General features: G+C 44.8%; 1 protein-coding gene across 1 annotated transcript; it reads right to left on the bottom strand.

The window, feature by feature from the left end:
• Window positions 1-2,103: 2,103 nt before the first annotated feature.
• LOC309545274 (olfactory receptor 56B1-like) lies at window positions 2,104-3,060 on the bottom strand (the record flags this gene model as incomplete). The annotated part of the gene is made up of 1 exon (XM_082244414.1): window positions 2,104-3,060. One exon carries the CDS (start codon window positions 3,058-3,060, stop codon window positions 2,104-2,106), a length of 957 nt encoding a protein of 318 aa, XP_082100540.1.
• Window positions 3,061-23,685: the final 20,625 nt, after the last annotated feature.

The raw sequence follows: 23,685 nt of genomic DNA, 5'->3' as shown, positions 1-23,685 counted from the left end.
AGGCACCCTAATTGCCATAAGAAACCCATGGTGTATTGTTAATGCTGTCATATTTTCCACTGTTATGCTCTGCCTTGTTTGTTCTTCAATTGATAGTACATTGAACTGTTTATCATAAAGCCTCGAGTCTAATTTCAGGGTGACCCTAAAGTATTGAGAAATTGTTAATCTAAATCCACCAAAGTAGTGTAACTGGGGGTGTCAGTAGGACTGAGGCCTTGAGCAGAGTCCAGGTAAGAGCAGAGGACCCAATATAACCAGCAGCCCCTGTGGGGGTGGTGCTACATGTGCAATCAAGGATAAGAACTTAGAGCGAAAGTTCAACCTAAAACTATCTCTATGTCTACTGGCAGCCACATTTTAAGACTAATCTATCTAACACCGTAAAGCAAAAATTACTATACATACCTTTTCCGAAGCCGATCCAGTCCGGTCTCAAGCGGAGGCTGGTGTGTGGAAGATACAGCCAACAACAGCTGGGAGATGCCTGGGAAGCGACGTCACCCATAGATTTACTATGGGGCTTCCGTTGACGGCTACCTCTTCTGCACAAGCCCACCTACAGAAACCAGACCAGAGCGGCTTCAGAAAAGCTTCTTTACAGGCCTAGATAGGTTAGCCTTAGAATGTGGCTGCTACTAAATTTAGAGTTAGTTCATTTTAAGCTGAACTTCTACTTTAATATGAAGATTAGAAATTAATCAAATCCATCCACCCCAAATTCACAGAGCTAGCAGTTCCAATTGGAAATCTCTATACCTATGAATCTAAAATCCAGCGCTGGCCCTACCATGGGTCCCACTGGGTCCATTGGACCCAGGCAGCCCTTGGAGAGGTACGGCATATTGACTCCCAAGATTTTTTTTTACAGCATTTTTGTGTGTTATGAGTTTGCGGCGTGTTACGGGTGGCATTTTCCCATCTCATACTGCCACCCGTAGTGAAAACTGATGAGCATGAGGAGGCGGAGCGTATCCTCCGGGGGAACATCCCTCACATGATCGTGCTGTGCGCAATGACCTTAGACATCAGCGCCCTCCATCTCACGTAGGGCAGGCTGGATCTTCTAGGGTGGTGGGCACTGCAGACACAGGAGTGACCGGAGGACCGGGGACAGACAGTGGGTGTTTGGTGGACCGGTCCGGTGGTGAGTTATGATATTGTAGCAGAATGGACACTGATAGTGTGGTTTGTGTTGAAAGAGTGAGGGAGCAGTGTCCCTCAGGACATGGGTGGGGGTTTGTTATTGTTAAATACCTGCATTCTATTGTCCTATTGTTTCTGTCTGGCAGAGTAAGGTTATTATGGGATGTTCAGCTTTGTGTGTGGAATGTCTCGAAGAGGGAGGGGTTTTGGCAGAGTGGAGATCCCTTGTGTTTTCAATAAACAAGGCATTTGAGTTTTGACTCCCAGCCTATGTGTCGTCTAGTGCTTGGGAGGGAAGAATGGTATAATGCTACCTGGATTGTTGCATGCTGTGCCTGCCTATTTGGAATATTACCTGTTTTCCTGTCTACCAGCGGAGACTCTGTAGATTGAACTACTTCTCCGCTACAGATATATTCCAAAGGTTATATTTATATAAAATCATGGATGTTGGGGCCTATTGTTGGGCTTGATTTTTTTGTTTTGGGGGGGGGGGGGGGGGGCAGCGTTTCATTCTTGGACCCAGGCAGCACAATGTCTTGGGCCAGCCCTGCTAAAATCAATCCACAACTCTAGTGATTCATGTTAATAAAACCAAAAAACAAAAAGTTCTTCTTGGTCTTTAATGGAGCTATGGGCTCCTTCAATGGTAAATTCCAGTCTAGTAGTGCATGGGTGGAAAACAAAAGGCATCAAGACATAAAAATAGCTACAGTGTGTGCACTAGTGTGGACTAACAATATTTCACTTTAGAATCTCCTTCGCAGATCCTCAGTCTTGGTCACACTCTGTTGGCCATTTACTAGAAAATCATCCCATGCTTCGATCCTTCCAGAGTGCCATAAGCAGAGTCCAGACAGTTGTCTTGCCATCCAGTTGACAAGCGCATGGTGCTACACCAATGACCAAGATAATAACTTAACATGAGGATAATAAAACCTGAAGGTGCGATGAGGATTAGTGAGGCATAGTCTTGTTCTTCCGGGATCTGGTAAGGCACCTTCTGATCTCTTTCACTCCAAATCCGTAGACAAAAGGATTTAGAGAAGCTGGGGTCAAGTGGTAGATGGCGCTAATCATGTTCTCAACATCAGGGGTAATTTTTGTGTGTACTCTTGGCATAACAGAAGAAAACAGTGCAGCGAGGTAAATAATCATGGCCACCGTAAGGTGGGTACCACATGTGTTCAAGGCTTTACGACGAGCTTTCCCAACAGCGATCTTCAGGGCCGTGTAAAGAATGCAGGAGTAGGACAGCAGAAGAAGACCAACATCACTCACTGTGGCCAAGATTCGGATTACAAGGCCTACAGCTTGTGGTTTGGAGGTATCTTCGCAGGCAAGATTCAGAAGCCCCATGTTCTCACAGACAAAATTCAGAATGATGTTGGACCTACAGAAGCGGACGCTAGCAGTCAGTATTACTACTGGAGATATAAAGAGCGTACTCCTCGCGATCCCAGCAAAAGACAACTGGACCAGCAAATGTGTGGTCATGATATCGTTGTATCTTAATGGTCTACAGACGGCTATGAACCTGTCCAGGGCCATTGATAGCATAACACCGGACTCATAAAGAGAAATGAAGGCAATATAAAAAATCTGAGTGAGGCAGCCAGCCAGAGTAATCTGATTCCAATCAAAAGACAACCCAACTAGACATTTCGGCAGGATGGAGGCTGTGTAGGAAACATTAATGGTCAAAAGAAGGGATATAAGGAAGTACATGGGGGAGTGGAGGCTCGGTTCAACAAAGATCCGATAGATGACGAGGAGGTTTCCAGACAAGATTATTACATATATTATGGCAAATGGAATTATTAACAATTTCCTGTTTTTTATTATGCCGGGAAATCCAAAGAGCACAAATTCTGTGTAGGAAAGGATGGTCTCATTCTGGGTTAGTCCTTCCATAGTGGAAATAATGAGGCCTTCAAAGCTATGCCTGGAAGAAAAAAAATATGGTGGCATGAAATTAGAGGCCTTGACATACATTTCTCAGTTAATTAATTGTAATTTTGTGTTGGTGAGGTTATATTCCAACTCAACCACTCCAACTGGCCCTCTGTGCTCATAACAGGTTGCCAAGGTCCCTGCAACATCCTTGGGGTACAGCCATTCTCCAACAGCTTTGGGCAAAGTAGGCATTTTCTAAAGCACTAAACCCTCTTGGAATTCAAAGCTCAGAAGGAACCTTTGGCTGCATTTTGTATCTTTTTGCAATGTTCTATATAGTTGCCAAAGGGCCTACTAGAATTTAAGGGCCAATTTCTACTAGATGTGGGTCATGTGAGAGGGAGTGGGTGAGCACCCCTCATTTCCATGTTCCTAAAAGACCTGGATGATGGGGAAGGAAAATTGAAAAGGTTTTCATTGGCCCGGATGGAATCCATTAAAAAAAGTACGTAGAATATGCAGCTTGTTAGATAGGTCCAGCGTGGTGCGGCGGCCGAGAACACAAAGTCCCGCATTGCCAAAAACAATGTATTGCAGAACATGCAAAGCAGTACAAAGGAGCACAGCGAGAAAACTCACCTAACCAAGGAACTTGCAACCATTCAGAGCAAAGTCAGTGGTATGAGGGTCCAAGCTGCTGACAGCGTCTGTCAAGGGGAGTGAAGTGCGGCCTGGCCAGTCCGACTCAAAGGGGGAGTTTCTTGATGAGATGGACAAACTCTATCCCTTCTCCACCAGAACCCCTCCCAACCGCTAGTGCTGTCCCTGACAGATGGGTATCCACCTGCCACTCACATAAAATGCTCCAAAACCCAGGGGCAGGGACTTTAAGGGATTGTAAAGCCAGAAGGTTTCTTATCTTATGCATTCTATGCGTGAAGATAAAAAGCCCTCTGAGTGCAGCAGCCCCCATCAGCCCCCCTAATACTTACCTGAGCCCCATCTCCATCCAGCGATGTCCATGAATGCCTCAGTCATCCAGGACTCTCCCTCCTGATTGGCTGAGACACATCAGCCATTGGCTCCTGCTGCTGTCAATCAAACTCAGTTAGCCAATGAGGAGAAAGAGGGGGCAGGGCAGGGCATGGCACGGCTCCATGTCTGAATAGATACAGTACATGAAGATGCTGCTCAGCTCGGGTGCACTCAACAGGAAGGAGGGGCCAGGAGCTCCAGCCAGGGACCCGAGGGAGAGGAGGATCCGAGCTGCCCTGTGCAAATCCATTATAGAGGAGGTAAGTATAACATGTTTGTTATTTTAATAGAAAAAAAAACTAGACTTTACAATCACTTTAAAAAGACTCTGCATGACCCAAGATGGCCGCCAGGGTCACCCAGATTCAGCACATCCACCCAGACTGAGGAAACCACAGAGAAACCCAGGTTCTCTTGATTTCCTCCACCGGTTGCATTGGCACTGCAGATTAGCACCACCTGCAGTGGAGACTATAGACTGCACCTGCCTACAAGCAGTCAGTAGGTGACTCAATGGGACTTACAGCAGGAGGAATTTTCCAATGTAGTTGAATCAAAGTTAACATTCCTGTGAGGCGCAGCCCACCTTTCTCCTTTTTGCAATATATTTAGATAGGTTCCTCCTTCACTTTCTGCTTTACTGGGGTTAAAACAGTTGCAAATCTCCTCCCATTTCCAGTCAATGCAATTTAGGTAGGAGGGAGAGAAAGGGGTATCAGGGAGGGGTATTCATCTTCAGACACAAGAACATTGCTGGGGTTCTAAAAGACCCAATGTACCATGAGGAATTGCCCTTGAAAAACGCATGCATAGTGAGATACCAGTGTGTTTCAAAGATGGATGAGTTTCCGAGATGCAAAGGTGTGGAGGGGGCCTTTCACTGCTACAAGAGGTATAGGAGGGTGGTAGGGGCAGCTCCCAGAAGAAGAGAAATATGTCCCTTCTTTTAAAAAACATTGGACCCCAGCAAATCTTTTCTGTAAATCCCCCCCCCCCCCAAAAAAAAAGGAACAAACGCACACATGCGCAGCTGGTATTGCCAGCTGTAACCCATGCATGAGACAGGGAAACCCAGGAACAGTTCCGGTAGGGTTGTCGTAATGTCACATACCTAGTTGGAGGCTGAAGGGAGGAGATTGCTTCCCTTGCAGCTCTGGTCCAAACACCCCTGGATATGGTGACAGGGTGTGCAAGGCCCAAAGAGGCATGGGTGCGAAGGGTCCAGGTTGCTGACCTTGCGGGTAGTCAGCAGGAGCTATCTCTAGCCAGGAGTCTCAGAGGAGTCACGGAGAGGCACTGCAGCTGGCAGACAATGTACAACCATGGCAGGATGACGCAGGGCAGATTTGGACAGTAGCTTTGCTGAGGCGAAGGCCAGGCCAAGGTCATGTACAGGTGAGCGATAGTCAAGAGCCAAGCCAAGGTCATAAACAGAAGATCAATGGAAGCAAAGTTGTTTACCTTACCGAGGTCACAGTCAGACAACGGGAAGTCCAGGGTAAGCCAGTAACAAGTAGTCAGAGTAACCATGAGTTCAGGACATGTGTGTAACTACAGGGGTTGCAGGGGTTGCAAATGCAACCGGGCCCCATACTCCAGGGGGCCTGTGTGGCTCCCCTGTACACCTGGATAGGAGGGGGTGGCAGGGGCAGCATGCAGAGAAACTGCATGTAGCTGCAGGAGGAAAATGGAGGAGATTGGTTCCTCTGTATGCTGCCCCCGACACTCCTCCTATCCAGTTCACTTGTGTTCTGATGTCTCTGGGCCCCTGTGTGCTCCCCCCCCTCCCACTGTGCTCCCTCCCCTCTAAAGGGATGTGTCACAATAGAGAACCAGGAAGGGGTCGGTAAATATGTAATTTTCCAGCTCCTTCCTTTTCTGAATGGACAGAGTCGTAGTCAGTCACATTGTAAAAAAATAAATAAATAATAAAATGATAAAAAATAATACAATTAAAATACCAAAAAATAAAAAATACTGACACCAGTGGGGGAACTTCCAGGACCACAAAGGTAACACTTGCGACCGGGCCCTGGCATTCCACCACCGTGGGGAGGCCCCAAGATGGCAGGAAGGGGGCCCACTGCAGAACTTGTAAAAGGGTCCCACTACAGGACTGTAATAAAGGGCCCCGCAACGAGAGCAAAGGGCCTTAGGATCAGTGGGAAGGGGGGGCCCTTCATGGTTTCTTGCACTGGGGCCCTGAAGGTTCTAGTTATGCCTCTGGTTCAGGATACACAGGAACAAGAAGCCTGGACTAGGTGAAGATCATCCAGCAGCTACCTGTCACTACACTTTTCCTTACATAAAATGTTTGGCACCAGTTTTGGAAATGGACATGGACACACATGTGCCAGCATGCATAGATGTCCAGGCAACGTGCCCATGTACTGTACAAAGGGGGATGCCCACGCAGGGTACTGGCTGAAGTTCCCCACTTGTGTTTTGGTGCATGCGCACTTCTGCTCCTGGTAGAGTCCTAACACCTGAACTTTTGTTCAGCAAGGCACCAAACAAACAGTTTCAATGCAGGGGTGCTTTGTGCGGCATAAAACAAATAAGCATCTGCTCTTTTAATGCTGGATGGGGTGAGAGAGGAGCCCGGGGATGAAGGAGAAGCAGCGGGCACATCAGGGATTCTGAAATCCGTGTACCAATCGGTTACTTCCGTAAGAGGTATCTGGAGAGCCTCACAGAATGCCGGCAGGTCCGATGGGGTCCGCAGAAGGTACGTTTTTCCATGAAAGGTCACGCTGAGAGCAAAGGGGAATTTCCAACGATAGGAGTGTCCTTTGAGTCTCAAGGCCTCCAGCAGGGGGCGCAGGGCGCGCCTGTTATTGAGTGTGATGGGCGATAGGTCTTGAAAGAGGAGAATGGGGTCCCCATTAAACAGCACTTGATCGTTTTGGCGCACTTTAGCCAGAATTTCTTCTTTGAGGGGAAAGTTTTGTAGGCAACAAATAATGTCTCTCGGGGGCAGATTATCCGGTCCTTTAGGTCGGAGAGCCCTATGCGCCCTTACAAATTCTATTGGTGACTCAGCAGGCCGTTCCAGCAGGTCATTAAAGATTTTGGTTAAAGCCAGTTTAGTGTCCTCAGGGGGTACAGACTCGGGGACTCCCCGTACTCTGATGTTACAACATCTACCCCTGTTATCCAGGTCCTCGATCTGTCTATTTACATCGATTAGATGCGCGGCGTGCGCCTCAGCAGTGTGTTCTAAGCGCTTAATGGCGGTGTGCCTGGCCCTCCCCTCTCTCTCAGTTCTGTCCAGTTTGTCAGAGAGAACCATGACATTGGCAGTTTAGGTGGCTATTGCAGCAGCAAAAGATTGCTTGATGTCTGCCGCTATGACGGTCATGGCTGCATGGGTGAGGGGGAGTTCGGGAGAGTGTTCCTCTCTTACCGTGTCCTCCGAGGCAGAGAGCGATTCCTCACTGAAGTCGGCCTCATGGTGGAGCTGCGCCATCTTGTCGACCAGGTTGAGGGATCTTGCCACCGCTTGAGCCTTGAATAGAGCCGAGATACTTTTGCTGGAGGATGCCGGTGTGGACCGGGCTTGTCTGCTTTGTGATCCGTGGCGGAGAATTCTGCCCATCGCCGCAAATAAGGAGACTGGGAAGCTTATTAGGGCTGCAGGTTCACGGAGCTCCCTCAGTGTGCTGCCATCCGCCGCGCTGTCCAAGCCACGCCCCCCAGCATCTGCTCTTTTAGTGTTCTGCCAGCACTCAGCCTTTTCACCCAGCAGCAGGTGTGGGCCAGACAGCCCCGAGCGTCAGTCAGCTCCCATATTGGAAGGCCTTCATACACCTGAATCTAATAATGAGGTCTGGCTACCAGCTAAAATGTGGACCTGGGAATGGAGGCTCTATCCCAACGAAAGCTCTACAAAGCCTTGTGCTTCAAGACCCAGGAGAGCCTATTAGAGAAGCCTATTGAGGTCAGGACCCATGTCTTTATGGACCTTGCTTTGTGGTGTGCAGTCATGTTGGAACAGGAAGGGGCCATCTCCAAACTCCTCCACAAAGTTGGGAACATGAAATTGTCCAAAATGTAGCCTTAGGAGTTCCCTTCACTAGAACTAAGGGGCCAAGCCCAACCCCTTAAAAACAACCCCACACCATAATCCCCCCTCCACCAAATGATTTGGACCAGTCCACAAAGCAAGGTCCATAAAGACATGGATGAGGGAGTTTGGGGTGGAGGCCTGCACAGAGTCCTAACCTTAACCCGATAAAGCACTTTTGGGATGGATTAATGCGGAGACTGCAAGCCAGGCCTTCTCATCCACATCAGTGCCTGACCTCACAAATGCGCTTCTGGAAGAATGGTGAAACATTCCCATAGACACTCCTAAATCTTGTGGACAGCCTTCCCAGAAGAGTTGAAGCTGTTATAGATGGAAAGGGTGGGCCGACTCAATATTGAACCCTATGGACTAAGACTGGGGGGTCATTAAAGTTCATGTGTGTGTAAAGGTGGGCGTCCCAATACTTTTGGAAATATACTGTATATAGTGTTGCACTCATCTGGTCTTCCCACTAAGCTCACTGGGAAGTTGTCCAGCCTGATAGATAGAGAATGAGATGGAGAGACCCTGCTGGAGGGAGGGGCTGGAAAGGAGTTGGATCATCAGAGGGACCTAGAGACTCTCTTAGGAGGACGCACAGAAGAGCCAGCTGGAGTGTCCTATTTAGAGTGTTGCTGGTATCAGCTTGAAGGTTCTTTCCATTGTACAACCTGGAAATGTATCTGGATTACCATTACTAGCCAATCAGTCCTGGGATATGTTACCCACCCTACCACTAGAGGTCTCTCCCATGCCTGAAGAGGGAGGGGGCAGGGGGTGCTACATTAACCTTCTGAGAAAACAACATTTTAAATATATGAATAATGCAATGCAGAAGATTTTATTTGGGGGGATGTAATTAAACGAGTGCCCCAAAACTGTTCATATGCTGGGCCCTTTGCTGACTCTGTAAGCCACTGAGGTAGGAGCTGCTATGGTGTCGTAGTGCAGAGGTGAGCAGAATGAAGTTCTTAGGGGGTCTCTTATAACGTGAACTGCACTGTAGAGGTAGAGTGAGATGGTGCACCCAAGATGTTGCCAATTGGTTTTCACCCTAGGTGTTCCTGGCCATGCCCTGGTGCAGTTACTACAGGCTCTAGTCTTCAGTTTTACCCTCAGGATTATTGCAGATCCATTACCCCAGAACAAGTTTCATTTGGCCAGGATGAAGGAGACCATTAAGACACAGAACACGTTGGATTTATTCTGAACACAGCTTCTTAGAAGCATCCCCTATAACCCTGGCTTGAGGCTTTTTAAAGTAATTGTCCACAAATATGGAAATGAAAGTCACCATACACAAACCGATAGGTGAAAGTGATAGCTCAATGTGAGCTTTACATCTGGCAGTGTAGGGGATTAACGAGGGTCTAATAATTAGCCCTCTCCTATTAATGGTAATATTTTTTTTATTTTTTTTAACATTTTAGACTGGGGTGCCTCGAGATTTTGCATAATTTTAGGGAATTCCATGACTAAAAAAAAGGTTGAGAAATGCTGCTTTGGAACAACCAAAGTTCCTCTACACCGTGCCAAAACCTTAGGCCCTGTAACCTAGTCCCAATCTTAGGTCCTGTAACCTAGTGCCAATCTTAGGTCCTGTAACCTTATCCCAACCTTAGGCCCTGTAACCTAGTCCCAACCTTAGGCCCTGTAACCTTATCCCAACCTTAGGCCCTGTAACCTAGTCCCAACCTTAGGCCCTGTAACCTAGTCCCAACCTTAGATCCTGTACACCTGGTCCCAATCTTAGGCACTGTAATCTTACCCAACCTTAGGCCCTGTAACCTAGTCCCAATATTAGGTCCCGTACACCTTGTCCCAACTTTAAGCCCTGTAACCTAGTCCCAACCTTAGGCCCTGTAACCTAGTCTCAATCTTAGGTCCTGTACACCTGGTCCCAATCTTAGGCACTGTAATCTTACCCACCCTTAGGTCCTGTAACCTAGTCCCAATATTAGGTCCCGTACACCTTGTCCCAACTTTAGGCCCTGTAACCTAGTCCCCAATCTTAGGTCCTTTACTCCTTGTCCCAACCTTAGGCACTGTAACCTTATCCCAACCTTAGGCCCTGTAACCTAGTCCCAATCTTAGGTCCTGTACACCTGGTCCCAACCTTAGGCCCTGTAACCTAGTCCCAGTCCCTTTACTCCTTGTCCCATTCTTAGGCACTGTAACCTTATCCCAACCTTAGGCACTCTATCCTACTCCTAACCTTAGGCTCTGAAACCTAGCCCCAACCTTAAGCATTGGAACCTTTTCTCAACCTTATGCATTGTAACCTATCCCCAACCTTAGGCTCTGTAACCTTGTCCAAACCTTAGATCCTATACACCTTGTCTCAACTTTATGCTCTGTACACCTCTGTACACCTTATCCCAACCCTAGGCTCTGTAACCTTGTACCAAGCTTAGGCTCTGTATAATAGTTCCAACCATAGGCTCTGTAACCTTGTCCCAACCTTAGTCTTTGTAACCTATTCCCAACCTTAGGCTCTGTAACCTTGTCCCAACCTTAGGCATTGTAACCTTGTCCCAACCTTAGATACTATACACTTTGTCTCAACCTTATGCTCTGTACACCTTATCCCAACCTTCTTAGACTCTGTAACCTTGTCCAAACCTTAGGCTCTGTAATCTAGTCCCAACCTTAGATCCTGTGCATCTTGTCCCAAACTTAGGCTTTATAACCATGTCCCAGCCTTAGGCCCTGTACAACTTGTCCCAATCTAAGGCCTTGTAACTTTTTCCCAACCTTAGGTCCTGTATACCTTGTCCCAACTGTAGGCCCTGTATCTTGTCCAACCTTAGATCCTGTTGTCATGTACCTGGGTGTCCTTGAACCGGAAGGTTCCTTGTTTCGTAGCTTGCAGCCTTACCTGTTGTGCCACAGAGAAGCTATGGAGTTTTGGTAGTGATTTTTCCAGCCTGATGCTTGCCTTGGACTCACTAGCCCCACCTGCTGTCAGCTGTGAACAATGTACAATTTAACCAGCTGTGAACAATTGTAAAATTTAACCAGCCTTTAAATAGCAGCACTTCCTGTTCCTCAATGCCCGTTTGTTTTGGAATATCTTCCTGGGTGTGCTGCTTGCTCTTTGATAGACTTTTGTCTATGAACTTTTGCCTGCATTCGTGACCCCTCTTCAGCCTGCCGAATCTGTACTTCACCGCCAGCTTGTGTATGACTTCTGCCTGCCTGACCATTCTTTGGATTTCGTTTGGATACCGATTTGCCCGATCTGTTGCCGGCCTGATCTCTCTGACTTCGTTTTTACCTGAATCCTCAGCACTCAAGCTCCACCTCCGACTTTACCTCACAGGTACCTAACACCTGTACTCCTTGTCCCAACCTCCCAACCTTAGATTCTGTATACCTTGTCCCAACCTTAGGCCCTGTAACCTTTTCCCAACCCTAGGCTCTGTAACCTAGTTCCAACCTTAGATTCTGTACACCTTTTCCCCACCTTAGGCTCTGTAACCTAGTGCCAACGTTAGGCTCTGTAACCTAGTTCCAACCTTAGATCCTGTACACCTTGTGCCAACCTTTGGCGCTGTAACCTTTTCCCAACCCTAGGCTCTGTAACCTAGTTCCAACCTTAGATTCTGTACACCTTTTCCCAACCTTAGGCTCTGTAACCTAGTGCCAATGTTAGGCTCTGTAACCTAGTTACAACCTTAGATTCTGTACACCTTTTCCCCACCTTAGGCTCTGTAACCTAGTGCCAACTTTAGCCACTGTAACCTTGTCCCAACTTTAGGCACTGTAACCTTGTCCCAACCTTACATCCTATACACCTTGTCTCAACCTTAGGCTCTGTACACCTTATCCCAACCTTAGGCACTGTAACCTAGTTCCAACCTTAGGCACTGTAACCTTGTCCCAACCTTAGATCCTATACACCTTATCTCAACCTTATGCTCTGTAACCTAGTCCCAACTTTAGGCACTGTAAACTAGTTCCAACCTTTGGCACTGTAACCTTGTACCAGCCCTAAATCCTGTACACCCTGTCCCAACCTTATGCTTTGTACACCTTATCCCAATCTTAGGCTCTGTAACCTTGTCCCAGTGTTAGGTTATGTACACTTTGTCCCAACCGTAGGCCCTGTACATCTTGTCCCATCTTTAAGCCCTGTACACCTTGTCTCAACACTAGGCTCTGAACATCTTGTGCCAACATTAGATCCTTTACACCTTTTCCCAGCCTTAGGTCCTGCACACCTTTTCCCAGCCTTAGGTCCTGTACACCTTGTCCCAACCTTAGATATTGGACACCTTATCCCAACCTTAGATCCTGTACACTTTTCCCAAGCTAAAGCCCCGTACACACGTACCGATGGTCGGCTTACAAATGTTCCTCTTTTCTCCCCGGGATGTTGGTGTCTGCTGAAAAGTGCAAAGACAGCACAAGGACAGCACAAGAATTTTGTCCGCCGACTGCAGAAGTGATGTCATGTAATGGTTAACTTTCCCTGTGTTTTCTATTTTCTGAGCATGCCCAGTCTTGCAAATCTGCGGTCTGTCGGCCGAATTGTGTACTGACAGGCGAACAATCGTCCGTTCTGGTGTCGGCATACAAATATTTTCATGTTTGCACGAAAGACTTTTGTCCGCGGATTGTGCGCAGACATCTGTCGGAGGCACCATACTAACACGCGTACAATCGGCAGATCCTTCGTCCACCGACGTTTGTATGCCGACGATCGGTACGTGTGTACGGGCCTTTAGGCTCTGTAACCTTGTCCCAATCTTAGATCCTGTACAACTCGTCCCAACCTTAGGCTCTGTAACCTAGCCCCAACCTTAGGCTCTGTAACCTAGTCCCAATGTAAGGCTCTGTAACCTAGTCCCAACCTAAGATCCTGTACACCTTGTCCCACTCATAGGCCCTGAAACCTTTTCCCAACCTTAGGCTCTGTAACCTAGTCCCAATCTTAGATCCTGTACACCTTGTCTCAACCTAGGCTCTGTAACCTTTTCCCAACCTTAGGCTCTGTAACCTTTTCCCAACCTTAGGCCCTGTAACCTAGTCCCAACCTTAGATCCTGTACACCTTGTCCCAATCATAGGCCCTGTAAACTTTTCCCAACCTTAAGCCCTGTAACCTAGTCCCAACCTTAGGCTCTGTAACCTAGTCCCAACCTTAGGCTCTGTAACCTAGTCCCAATGTAAGGCTCTTTAACCTAGTCCCAACCTTAGATCCTGTACACCTTGTCCCACTCATAGGCTCTGTAACCATTTCCCAACCTTAGGCTCTGTAACCTAGTCCCTATCTTAGATCCTGTACACCTTGTCTCAACCTAGGCCCTGTAACCTTTTCCCAACCTTAGGCCCTGTAACCTAGTCCCAACCTTAGATCCTGTACACCTTGTCCCAATCATAGGCCCTGTAACCTTTTCCCAACCTTAAGCCCTGTAACCTAGTCCCATCCTTAGATCTTGTACACTTTGCCCAACTGTAACCTTGTCCCAATCTTAGATCCTGTACACCTTGTCCCAACCTTAGACTCTGTAACCTTTTCCCAACCTTAAGCCCTGTAACCTAGTCCCAACCTCAGATCCTATACACCTTGTTCCAATCTTAGGCCCTGTAACCTTTTCCCAATCCTGAGCCCTGTACACTTTGCCCCAGCCTTATACCTTGTAACAACCTTTGATCCTGTAAACCTTGTCCAAACCTTAGGCCCTGTATACCTTGTCCCAGCATTAGATCCTGTATACCTTGTCCCAATCTTAGACTCTGTACATCTTGTCTGATTCTTAGGCCCTGCAACCTTGGCCCATTGGAAATGGATATCAAGTATTTTTAAATGATCATGGCGAATGAAAGGGATTCAATCCGCATCCTCTCAGCATTGTGTGACCCATCTCTCTGGGATGGAAGAACCTACCTGTCTATCAGCTATGATTCTGTCCTGTGTTGAGCTCACCATGAGGCCATTACAATGACAGCCGGTGATAGAGATGGAGAGTACAGCTGGTGATAGAGATGGACAGTACAGCCGGTGATAGAGATGGACAGTACAGCCGGTGATAGAGATGGACAGTACAGCCAGTGATAGAGATGGACAGTACAGTCAGTGATAGAGATGGAGAGCACAGCCGGAGATATGGATGGACAGTACAGCTGGTGGTAGAGATGGACAGTACAGCCGGTGATAGAGATGGAGAGTACAGCCGGTGATAGAGATGGACAGTACAGCTGGTGATAGAGATGGACAGTTCAGCCGGTGATAGAGATGGACAGTACAGCCGGTGATAGAGATGGACAGTACAGCCAGTGATAGAGATGGACAGTACAGCCGGTGATAGAGATGGAGAGCACAGCCGGAGATATGGATGGACAGTACAGCTGGTGGTAGAGATGGACAGTACAGCCGGTGATAGAGATGGAGAGTACAGCCGGTGATAGAGATGGACAGTACAGTCGGTGATAGAGATGGACAGTACAGCCGGTGATAGAGATGGACAGTACAGCTGGTGATAGAGATGGAGAGTACAGCCGGTGATAGAGATGGAGAGTACAGCTGGTGATAGGGATGGACAGTACAGCTGGTGGTAGAGATGGACAGTACAGCTGGGGATAGGGATGGACAGTACAGCTGGTGATAGAGATGGACAGTACAGCTGGTGGTAGAGATGGAGAGTACAGCTGGTGATAGAGATGGACAGTACAGCTGGTGATAGAGATGGACAGTACAGCCGGTGATAGAGATGGACAGTACAGCCAGTGATAGAGATGGACAGTACAGCCGGTGATAGAGATAGACAGTACAGCTGGGGATAGGGATGGACAGTACAGCTGGTGGTAGAGATGGAGAGTACAGCCGGTGATAGGGATGGACAGTACAGCTAGTGATAGGGATGGACAGTACAGCTGGTGATATAGATGGACAGTACAGCCGGTGATAGAGATGGACAGTACAGCCGGTGATAGAGATGGACAGTACAGCTAGTGGTAGAGATGGACAGTACAGCTGGTGATATAGATGGACAGTACAGCCGGTGATAGAGATGGACAGTACAGCCGGTGATAGAGATGGACAGTACAGCCAGTGATAGAGATGGACAGTACAGCCGGTGATAGAGATGGACAGTACAGCCGGTGATAGAGATGGACAGTACAGCCGGTGATAGAGATAGACAGTACAGCCGGTGATAGAGATGGAGAGTACAGCTGGTGATAGAGATGGAGAGTACAGCTGGTGATAGAGATAGACAGTACAGCCGGTGATAGAGATGGAGAGTACAGCTGGTGATAGAGATGGAGAGTACAGCTGGTGATATAGATGGACAGTACAGCCGGTGATAGAGATGGACAGTACAGCCGGTGATAGAGATGGACAGTACAGCCGGTGATAGAGATGGACAGTACAGCCGGTGATAGAGATGGACAGTACAGCCGGTGGTAGAGATGGACAGTACAGCCGGTGGTAGAGATGGACAGTACAGCCGGTGATAGAGATGGACAGTACAGCCGGTGATAGAGATGGACAGTACAGCCGGTGATAGAGATGGACAGTACAGCCGGTGGTAGAGATGGACAGTACAGCCGGTGGTAGAGATGGACAGTACAGCCGGTGATAGAGATGGACAGTACAGCCGGTGATAGAGATGGACAGTACAGCCGGTGATAGAGATGGACAGTACAGCTGGTGATAGAGATGGACAGTACAGCCGGTGGTAGAGATGGACAGTACAGCCGGTGATAGAGATGGACAGTACAGCCGGTGGTAGAGATGGACAGTACAGCCGGTGATAGTGATGAACTGTACAGGCAGCCCTGAGAATTTATATCCTTTAGAATTCCGGTGGGATTGGCAGTCAATAATTGCTGTCACTCAGGAGGTCCCCAGAGAGAAGGAGACCTCCTGAAGGACAATAGTAATTAGCCGTTACATTCCCCTTAGATGAGAATTATTAATACACCAATATACTGATCCATGTGATTGGCTGATGGTAAATATCCAGAACATCAGTCCACCCAGATCCAGTTTATCTCAAGAAACCACCAGAACTTCATTACTCTAAAAACTGATACATGCTGAAAGCCACCAGGCTAGTTCTCATTTATAATGAGTCAATTGGGGGGGGGGGGGGTACAGGAGCAGCTGGGGCGTTATGTGCAATGCAACTGTGCAGGGGAATGGGAAAAACCCACCCACCCGATCCACTGATTACATAGGGGCCAGAGTTCACTTACCTAGGAGCCTGCTCTACACTGGAGGGTGCTACATATTTTCTTGTGGTGTAAATGGCTTAAAATATCCAGATAAAATTAAACTATATATTTTTTACAATTTTAGGCCAGGTTTTTTATTGTCCAGAAAAGAAAAATGCGCACAGATTTACACCACATGTCAAAGCTGCAAAAGTTGGGTTTGGGTGTTAAGGTTTGCTCTGACCTCGGCCATGAAGGGGTGAAGATGTGATTGGATTGGATTGGGTGTACTGTCGTCAATATAACGGTGACATCTGCCATGGACATCCAATGTGTGTGGGGACAAATGCTGTGAGGTTTCTTTTTTGTAAGATTTTTTTTTTTTACTTTGATGTCATTGTTTCATTTTACAAGTTTTAAGATAAAATTAGCAGCAAGAAAAAAAATTCTTCTGTGTATACATTCTTCCTTTTTTATTATTTTATTTTACATTGTTTCATTACATTCTTCCATCACATGCTCAGTTCATGACAGGTTCACTTCAATGAGATTATAGGAACTGCTTTATGTAAAGTCCCTCTTTATATTATGTAATTTTAATATATTTTATTGTTTTCTATTTTATTTTATTTTATTCATTTTATTGTATTGTATTGTATTGTATTTCATTGTATTTTATTTTATTTTATTTCATTGTATTATGTTGTATTGTATTGTATTTTATTTTAATATATTTTATTTTATTTCCTTTTTTGTATTTATTTTATTTGATTGTGTTGTTTTTTTTTATTAAATAATGTAAAATAGCTGCGCTATGCACCACTTAGCTAAAATTCATATAACACTAATTTGAATAAATTGCATAAATGAATATAAATATGTAAAAAGCAGCTACACAAAATGATCCTGAAAAAATCATGAAACATAAAAAGCATAAAATTGTCATCTACTGCACATGCGCCCGCCTCCACCAATGGGAACACCCGACGTACGTTTCGTCATACGGAGTGACGTCATCAGTTTTTTTATTGTATTGTATTGTATTGTATTTTATTTTACTTTTAATTTATTTTATATAACATTGTTTCATTACATTCCTCCATCATATGCTCAGTTTAATCTGCCCATATTTATGACAGGTTCACTTTAATGAGATTATAGGAACCACTTTACAGTGCATTGCGAAAGTATTCACCCCCCTTGAACTTTGCGACCTTTTGCCACATTTCAGGCTTCAAACATAAAGATATAAAACTGTAATTTTTTTGTTAAGGAAATAACAAGTGGGACACAATCATGAAGTGGAACGAAATTTATTGGATATTTCAAACTTTGTTAACAAATAAAAAACTGAAAAATTGGGCGTGCAAAATTATTCATCCCCCTTAAGTTAATACTTTGTAGCGCCACCTTTTGCTGCGATTACAGCTGTAAGTCGCTTGGGGTATGTCTCTATCAGTTTTGCACATCGAGAGACTGAAATTTTTGCCCATTCCTCCTTGCAAAACAGCTGGAGCTCAGTGAGGTTGGATGGAGAGCGTTTGTGAACAGCAGCTTTCAGTTCTTTCCACAGATTCTCGATTGGATTCAGGTCTGGACTTTGACTTGGCCATTCTAACACCTGGATATGTTTATTTGTGAACCATTCCATTGTAGATTTTGCTTTATGTTTTGGATCATTGTCTTGTTGGAAGACAAATCTCCGTCCCAGTCTCAGGTCTTTTGCAGACTCCATCAGGTTTTCTTCCAGAATGGTCCTGTATTTGGCTCCATCCATCTTCCCATCAATTTTAACCATCTTCCCTGTCCCTGCTGAAGAAAAGCAGGCCCAAACCATGATGCTGCCACCACCATGTTTCACAGTGGGGGATGGTGTGTTCAGGGTGATGAGCTGTGTTGCTTTTACGCCAAACATAACGTTTTGCATTGTTGCCAAAAAGGTTTCATCTGAGCAGAGCCCCTTCTTCCACATGTTTGGTGTCTCCCAGGTGGCTTGTGGAAAACTTTAAAGGACACTTTTTATGGATATCATTAAGAAATGTCTTTCTTCTTGCCACTCTTCCATAAAGGGCAGATTTGTGCAGTATACGACTGATTGTTGTCCTATGGACAGAGTCTCCCACCTCAGCTGTAGATCTCTGCAGTTCATCCAGAGTGATCATGGGCCTCTTGGCTGCATCTCTGATCAGTCTTCTCCATGGATGAGCTGAAAGTTTAGAGGGACGGCCAGGTCTTCGTAGATTTGCAGTGGTCTGATACTCCTTCCATTTCAATATTATCGCTTGCACAGAGCTCCTTGGGATGTTTAAAGCTTGGGAAATCTTTTTGTATCCAAATCCGGCTTTAAACTTCTCCACAACAGTATCTCGGACCTGCCTGGTGTGTTCCTTGTTCTTCATGATGCTCTCTGCGCTTTAAACGGACCTCTGAGACTATCACAGTGCAGGTGCATTTATACGGAGACTTGACTACACACAGGTGGATTCTATTTATCATCATTAGTCATTTAGGTCAACATTGGATCATTCAGAGATCCTCACTGAACTTCTGGAGAGAGTTTGCTGCACTGAAGGTAAAGGGGCTGAATAATTTTGCACGCCAATTTTTCAGTTTTTTATTTGTTAACAAAGTTTGAAATATCCAATAAATTTCATTCCACTTCATGATTGTGTCCCACTTGTTGTTGATTCTTCAAAAAAAAAAAAAAATTACAGTTTTATATCTTTATGTTTGAAGCCTGAAATGTGGCAAAAGGTCGAAAAGTTCAAGGGGGCCGAATACTTTTGCAATGCACTGTATGTAAAGTCCCTCTTTTTATTATTTTATTTGAATATATTTTATTTTATTTTATTTCATTTTATTGTACTGTTTTTTTAATTGTATTGTATTGTATTTTATTTAATTGTATTTTATTTTAGTATGTTTTATTTTATTTTATTTCATTGTATTTTGTTGCATTGTATTGTATTTTATCTTAATGTATTTTCTTTTTTGTTTAATTTTATTGTATTGCATTTTATTTTATTTTATTTCATTGTATTGTATTGTATTTTAATATATTCAATTTTTTTTAGCTTTTTATTGTATTTATTTTATTTTATTGTGTTGCTTTTTATTGCATTGTATTTTATTTTACTTTTATTTATGTTATTGTGATTTATTTTATATAACATTGTTTCATTACATTCCTCCATCACATACTCAGTTTAATCTGCCCATATTCATGACAGGTTCACTTTATTAAGATTATAGGAACTGCTTTATGTAAAGTCCCTCTTTATATAATTTTATTTGAATATATTTTATTTTATTGTTTTCTATTTTATTTTATTTTATTTCATTATATTGTATTGTTTTTTAATTGTATTGTATTTTATTTTCTTAAATTGTATTGCATTTTAATATTTTTTATTATATTTTATTGCATTGTATTTTATTGTATAGCATTTTCTTTTTTTATTTTAATTTATTTTACATTCTTCCATCACATGCTTAGTTTAATCTGCTCATATTTATGACAGGTCCACTTCAATGAGATTATAGGAACCACTTTATATAAAGTCCCTCTTTATATTATTTTATGAAGAAATTAAGGAATGGAGTTTTAAAGACTGAACATCTTCTAAAGTTTTCTCAAATCTGACATTTAGGATGAAAAAATAAATGTTTGGGTCTAATTTTTAGTGACAAGAAATGCAGAATGTCGGCACCTCAATCACCCACTAATTGTATTTTTTATTAGAAATAATTGATCGTCTCTTGCAGGACATAATGGTCTAATTATCATTACAGACTGCCATCATTGCTCTGTCTCCCTCCCCCGAGGATCGTCCTCTGTGACTCTCACAATTATCCTAACAAGCTGGACATCCCTTTCCAGCCTCAGTCAGTGTAATGAAGGCTGCGGGGAGGCCGCTGTTTCCTCTGGACAGTGCTCTGTCCCCGCTCACAGCTTTGCATCATTAATTGTCAGATTAGAAACTCTGCATTATTCAGGGACTCCTCGGGGGCGGTCCCTAAGGACCCTGTGCTTAGTAAACAGTCTATGGCCAACAGGTCCCTCAGGTCTCAATTAGGTTTCACAATTAGAACTTTTATCTGATTAGCATCAGAGAGGACATTGACCCTGACAGACCTCCGCCGAGACTAAACCACCCGCTGCACTCATGTCCTAAGATAGAGGAGAAATATTCTATAAACAATGATCAGCATTATTTTATTTATTCACAAAGAATTAATGTCTACAATATAATTGTATAAACCACAATAAGTATAATAAAAAATACTATTTGTGCTTCACCTAGCTCTAAAGAAAAACTAACAATGTAATAAAAAAAAACTGTAATAAATAGAATAAAAAAATAATATTTTCAATGATGAGCATTATTTTATTTAAGCACAATTAATTCATGTATACAATACAATTACATAAACCTAAGTATAACAAAAATGCTACTTGTGCTTCACCCAAAAAATATTAAAATTATTATTTTTTTTCATAAAAAGAAGAATAAAAAAAAAAAAGAAAAACTGTAATAAATAGAATCAAAAACAATATTTTCTATGATCAATGATGAGCATTATTCTATTCAAGTACAAATAATTAATGTCTACAATATAATTGTATAACAAAAATACTAAAAGAAAAACTAACAATGTGATTTTTTTTATTATTATTATTATTATAAACAAAAATGTAATAAATAGAATCAAAAATAATATTTTCTATGATCAATGATGAGCATTATTTTATTTAATCACTATGAATTAATGTCTACAACACAATTACATAAACCTCAATAAATGTAATGGAAATACTATTTGTGCTTCACCCAGCTCTAAAGAAAAACTAACAATGTGATTTTTTATTATTAAAAAAAAAATGTAATAAATATAATCAAAAATAATATTTTCTATGAGCAACAATGAGCATTATTGTATTTAAGCACAAAGAATTAATATCTATAATACAATTACATAAACCTAAGTATAACAAAAATGCTACTTGTGCTTCACCCAAAAACTATTAAAATTATTATTTTTTCATAAAAAAAAGAAAAAAAACTGTAATGAATAGAATCAAAAGCAATATTTTTTATGATCAATGATGAGCATTATTATATTTAAGCACAAAGAATTAATGTCTATAATATAATTGTATAAAACACAATAAGTATAATATAAAATACTATTTGTGCTTCACCCAGCTCTAAAAAACGAAAAAAATTGATTTTTTTCTTTATAAAAAGAAAAACTGTAATAAATAGAATCAAAAATAATATTTTCTATGATCAATGATGAGCATTATTTTATTTAAGCACAATTAATGAATGTATACAATACAATTACATTCGCAGGTCCCACTCCTGGAATGATGTGGATGGATCCGCAGGTCCCACTCCTGGGATGATGTGGATGGGTCCTCAGGTCCCTCTCCTGGAATGATGTGGATAAGTCCTCAGGTCCCACTCCTGGGATGATGTGGATAAGTCCTCAGGTCCCACTCCTGGGATGATGTGGATGGGTCCTCAGGTCCTCAGGTCCCCCTCCTGGAATAATGCCAATGGGTCCTCTGGTCCCACTCCTGGGATGATGTGGATGGATCCACAGGTCCCACTCCTTGGATGATGTGGATGGGTCCTCAGGTCCTCCTCCTGGAATGATGCCAATGGGTCCTCAGGTCCCACTCCTGGAATGATGTGGATGGATCCGCAGGTCCCACTCCTGGGATGATGTGGATGGGTCCTCAGGTCCCTCTCCTGGAATGATGTGGATAAGTCCTCAGGTCCCACTCCTGGGATGATGTGGATGGGTCCTCAGGTCCCCCTCCTGGAATAATGCCAATGGGTCCTCTGGTTCCACTCCTGGGATGATGTGGATGGATCCTCAGGTCCCACTCCTGGGATGATGTGGATGGATCCTCAGGTCCCACTCCTGGGATGATGTGGAGGGATCCGCAGGTCCCACTCCTGGGATGATGTGGATGGGTCCTCAGGTCCCTCTCCTGGAATGATGTGGATAAGTCCTCAGGTCCCACTCCTGGGATGATGTGGATGGGTCCTCCTCCTGGAATGATGTGGATGGATCCGCAGGTCCCACTCCTGGGATGATGTGGATGGGTCCTCAGGTCCCTCTCCTGGAATGATGTGGATAAGTCCTCAGGTCCCACTCCTGGGATGATGTGGATGGGTCCTCAGGTCCCCCTCCTGGAATAATGCCAATGGGTCCTCTGGTTCCACTCCTGGGATGATGTGGATGGGTCCTCAGGTCCCACTCCTGGGATGATGTGGATGGGTCCTCAGGTCCCACTCCTGGGATGATGTGGATGGATCCGCAGGTCCCACTCCTGGAATGATGTGGATGGATCCGCAGGTCCCACTCCTGGAATGATGTGGATGGATCCGCAGGTCCCACTCCTGGGATGATGTGGATGGATCCGCAGGTCCCACTCCTGGAATGATGTGGATGGATCCGCAGGTCCCACTCCTGGGATGATGTGGATGGGTCCTCAGGTCCTCAGGTCCCCCTCCTGGAATAATGCCAATGGGTCCTCTGGTCCCACTCCTGGGATGATGTGGATGGATCCACAGGTCCCACTCCTTGGATGATGTGGATGGGTCCTCAGGTCCTCCTCCTGGAATGATGCCAATGGGTCCTCAGGTTCCACTCCTCGGATGATGTGAATGGGTCCTCAGGTCCCACTCCTGGAATGATGTGGATGGATCCGCAGGTCCCACTCCTGGGATGATGTGGATGGGTCCTCAGGTCCCTCTCCTGGAATGATGTGGATAAGTCCTCAGGTCCCACTCCTGGGATGATGTGGATGGGTCCTCAGGTCCTCAGGTCCCCCTCCTGGAATAATGCCAATGGGTCCTCTGGTCCCACTCCTGGGATGATGTGGATGGATCCACAGGTCCCACTCCTTGGATGATGTGGATGGGTCCTCAGGTCCTCCTCCTGGAATGATGCCAATGGGTCCTCAGGTCCCACTCCTGGAATGATGTGGATGGATCCGCAGGTCCCACTCCTGGGATGATGTGGATGGGTCCTCAGGTCCCTCTCCTGGAATGATGTGGATAAGTCCTCAGGTCCCACTCCTGGGATGATGTGGATGGGTCCTCAGGTCCCCCTCCTGGAATAATGCCAATGGGTCCTCTGGTTCCACTCCTGGGATGATGTGGATGGATCCTCAGGTCCCACTCCTGGGATGATGTGGATGGATCCTCAGGTCCCACTCCTGGGATGATGTGGAGGGATCCGCAGGTCCCACTCCTGGGATGATGTGGATGGGTCCTCAGGTCCCTCTCCTGGAATGATGTGGATAAGTCCTCAGGTCCCACTCCTGGGATGATGTGGATGGGTCCTCCTCCTGGAATG

This window comes from Pelophylax lessonae (assembly GCF_965119305.1).
Source record: "Pelophylax lessonae genome assembly, chromosome: 2".
Classification (NCBI taxonomy): domain Eukaryota; kingdom Metazoa; phylum Chordata; class Amphibia; order Anura; family Ranidae; genus Pelophylax; species Pelophylax lessonae.
Note: the sequence above shows the minus strand (reverse complement) of the source record. Positions and strands in the feature narration are given on the sequence as shown.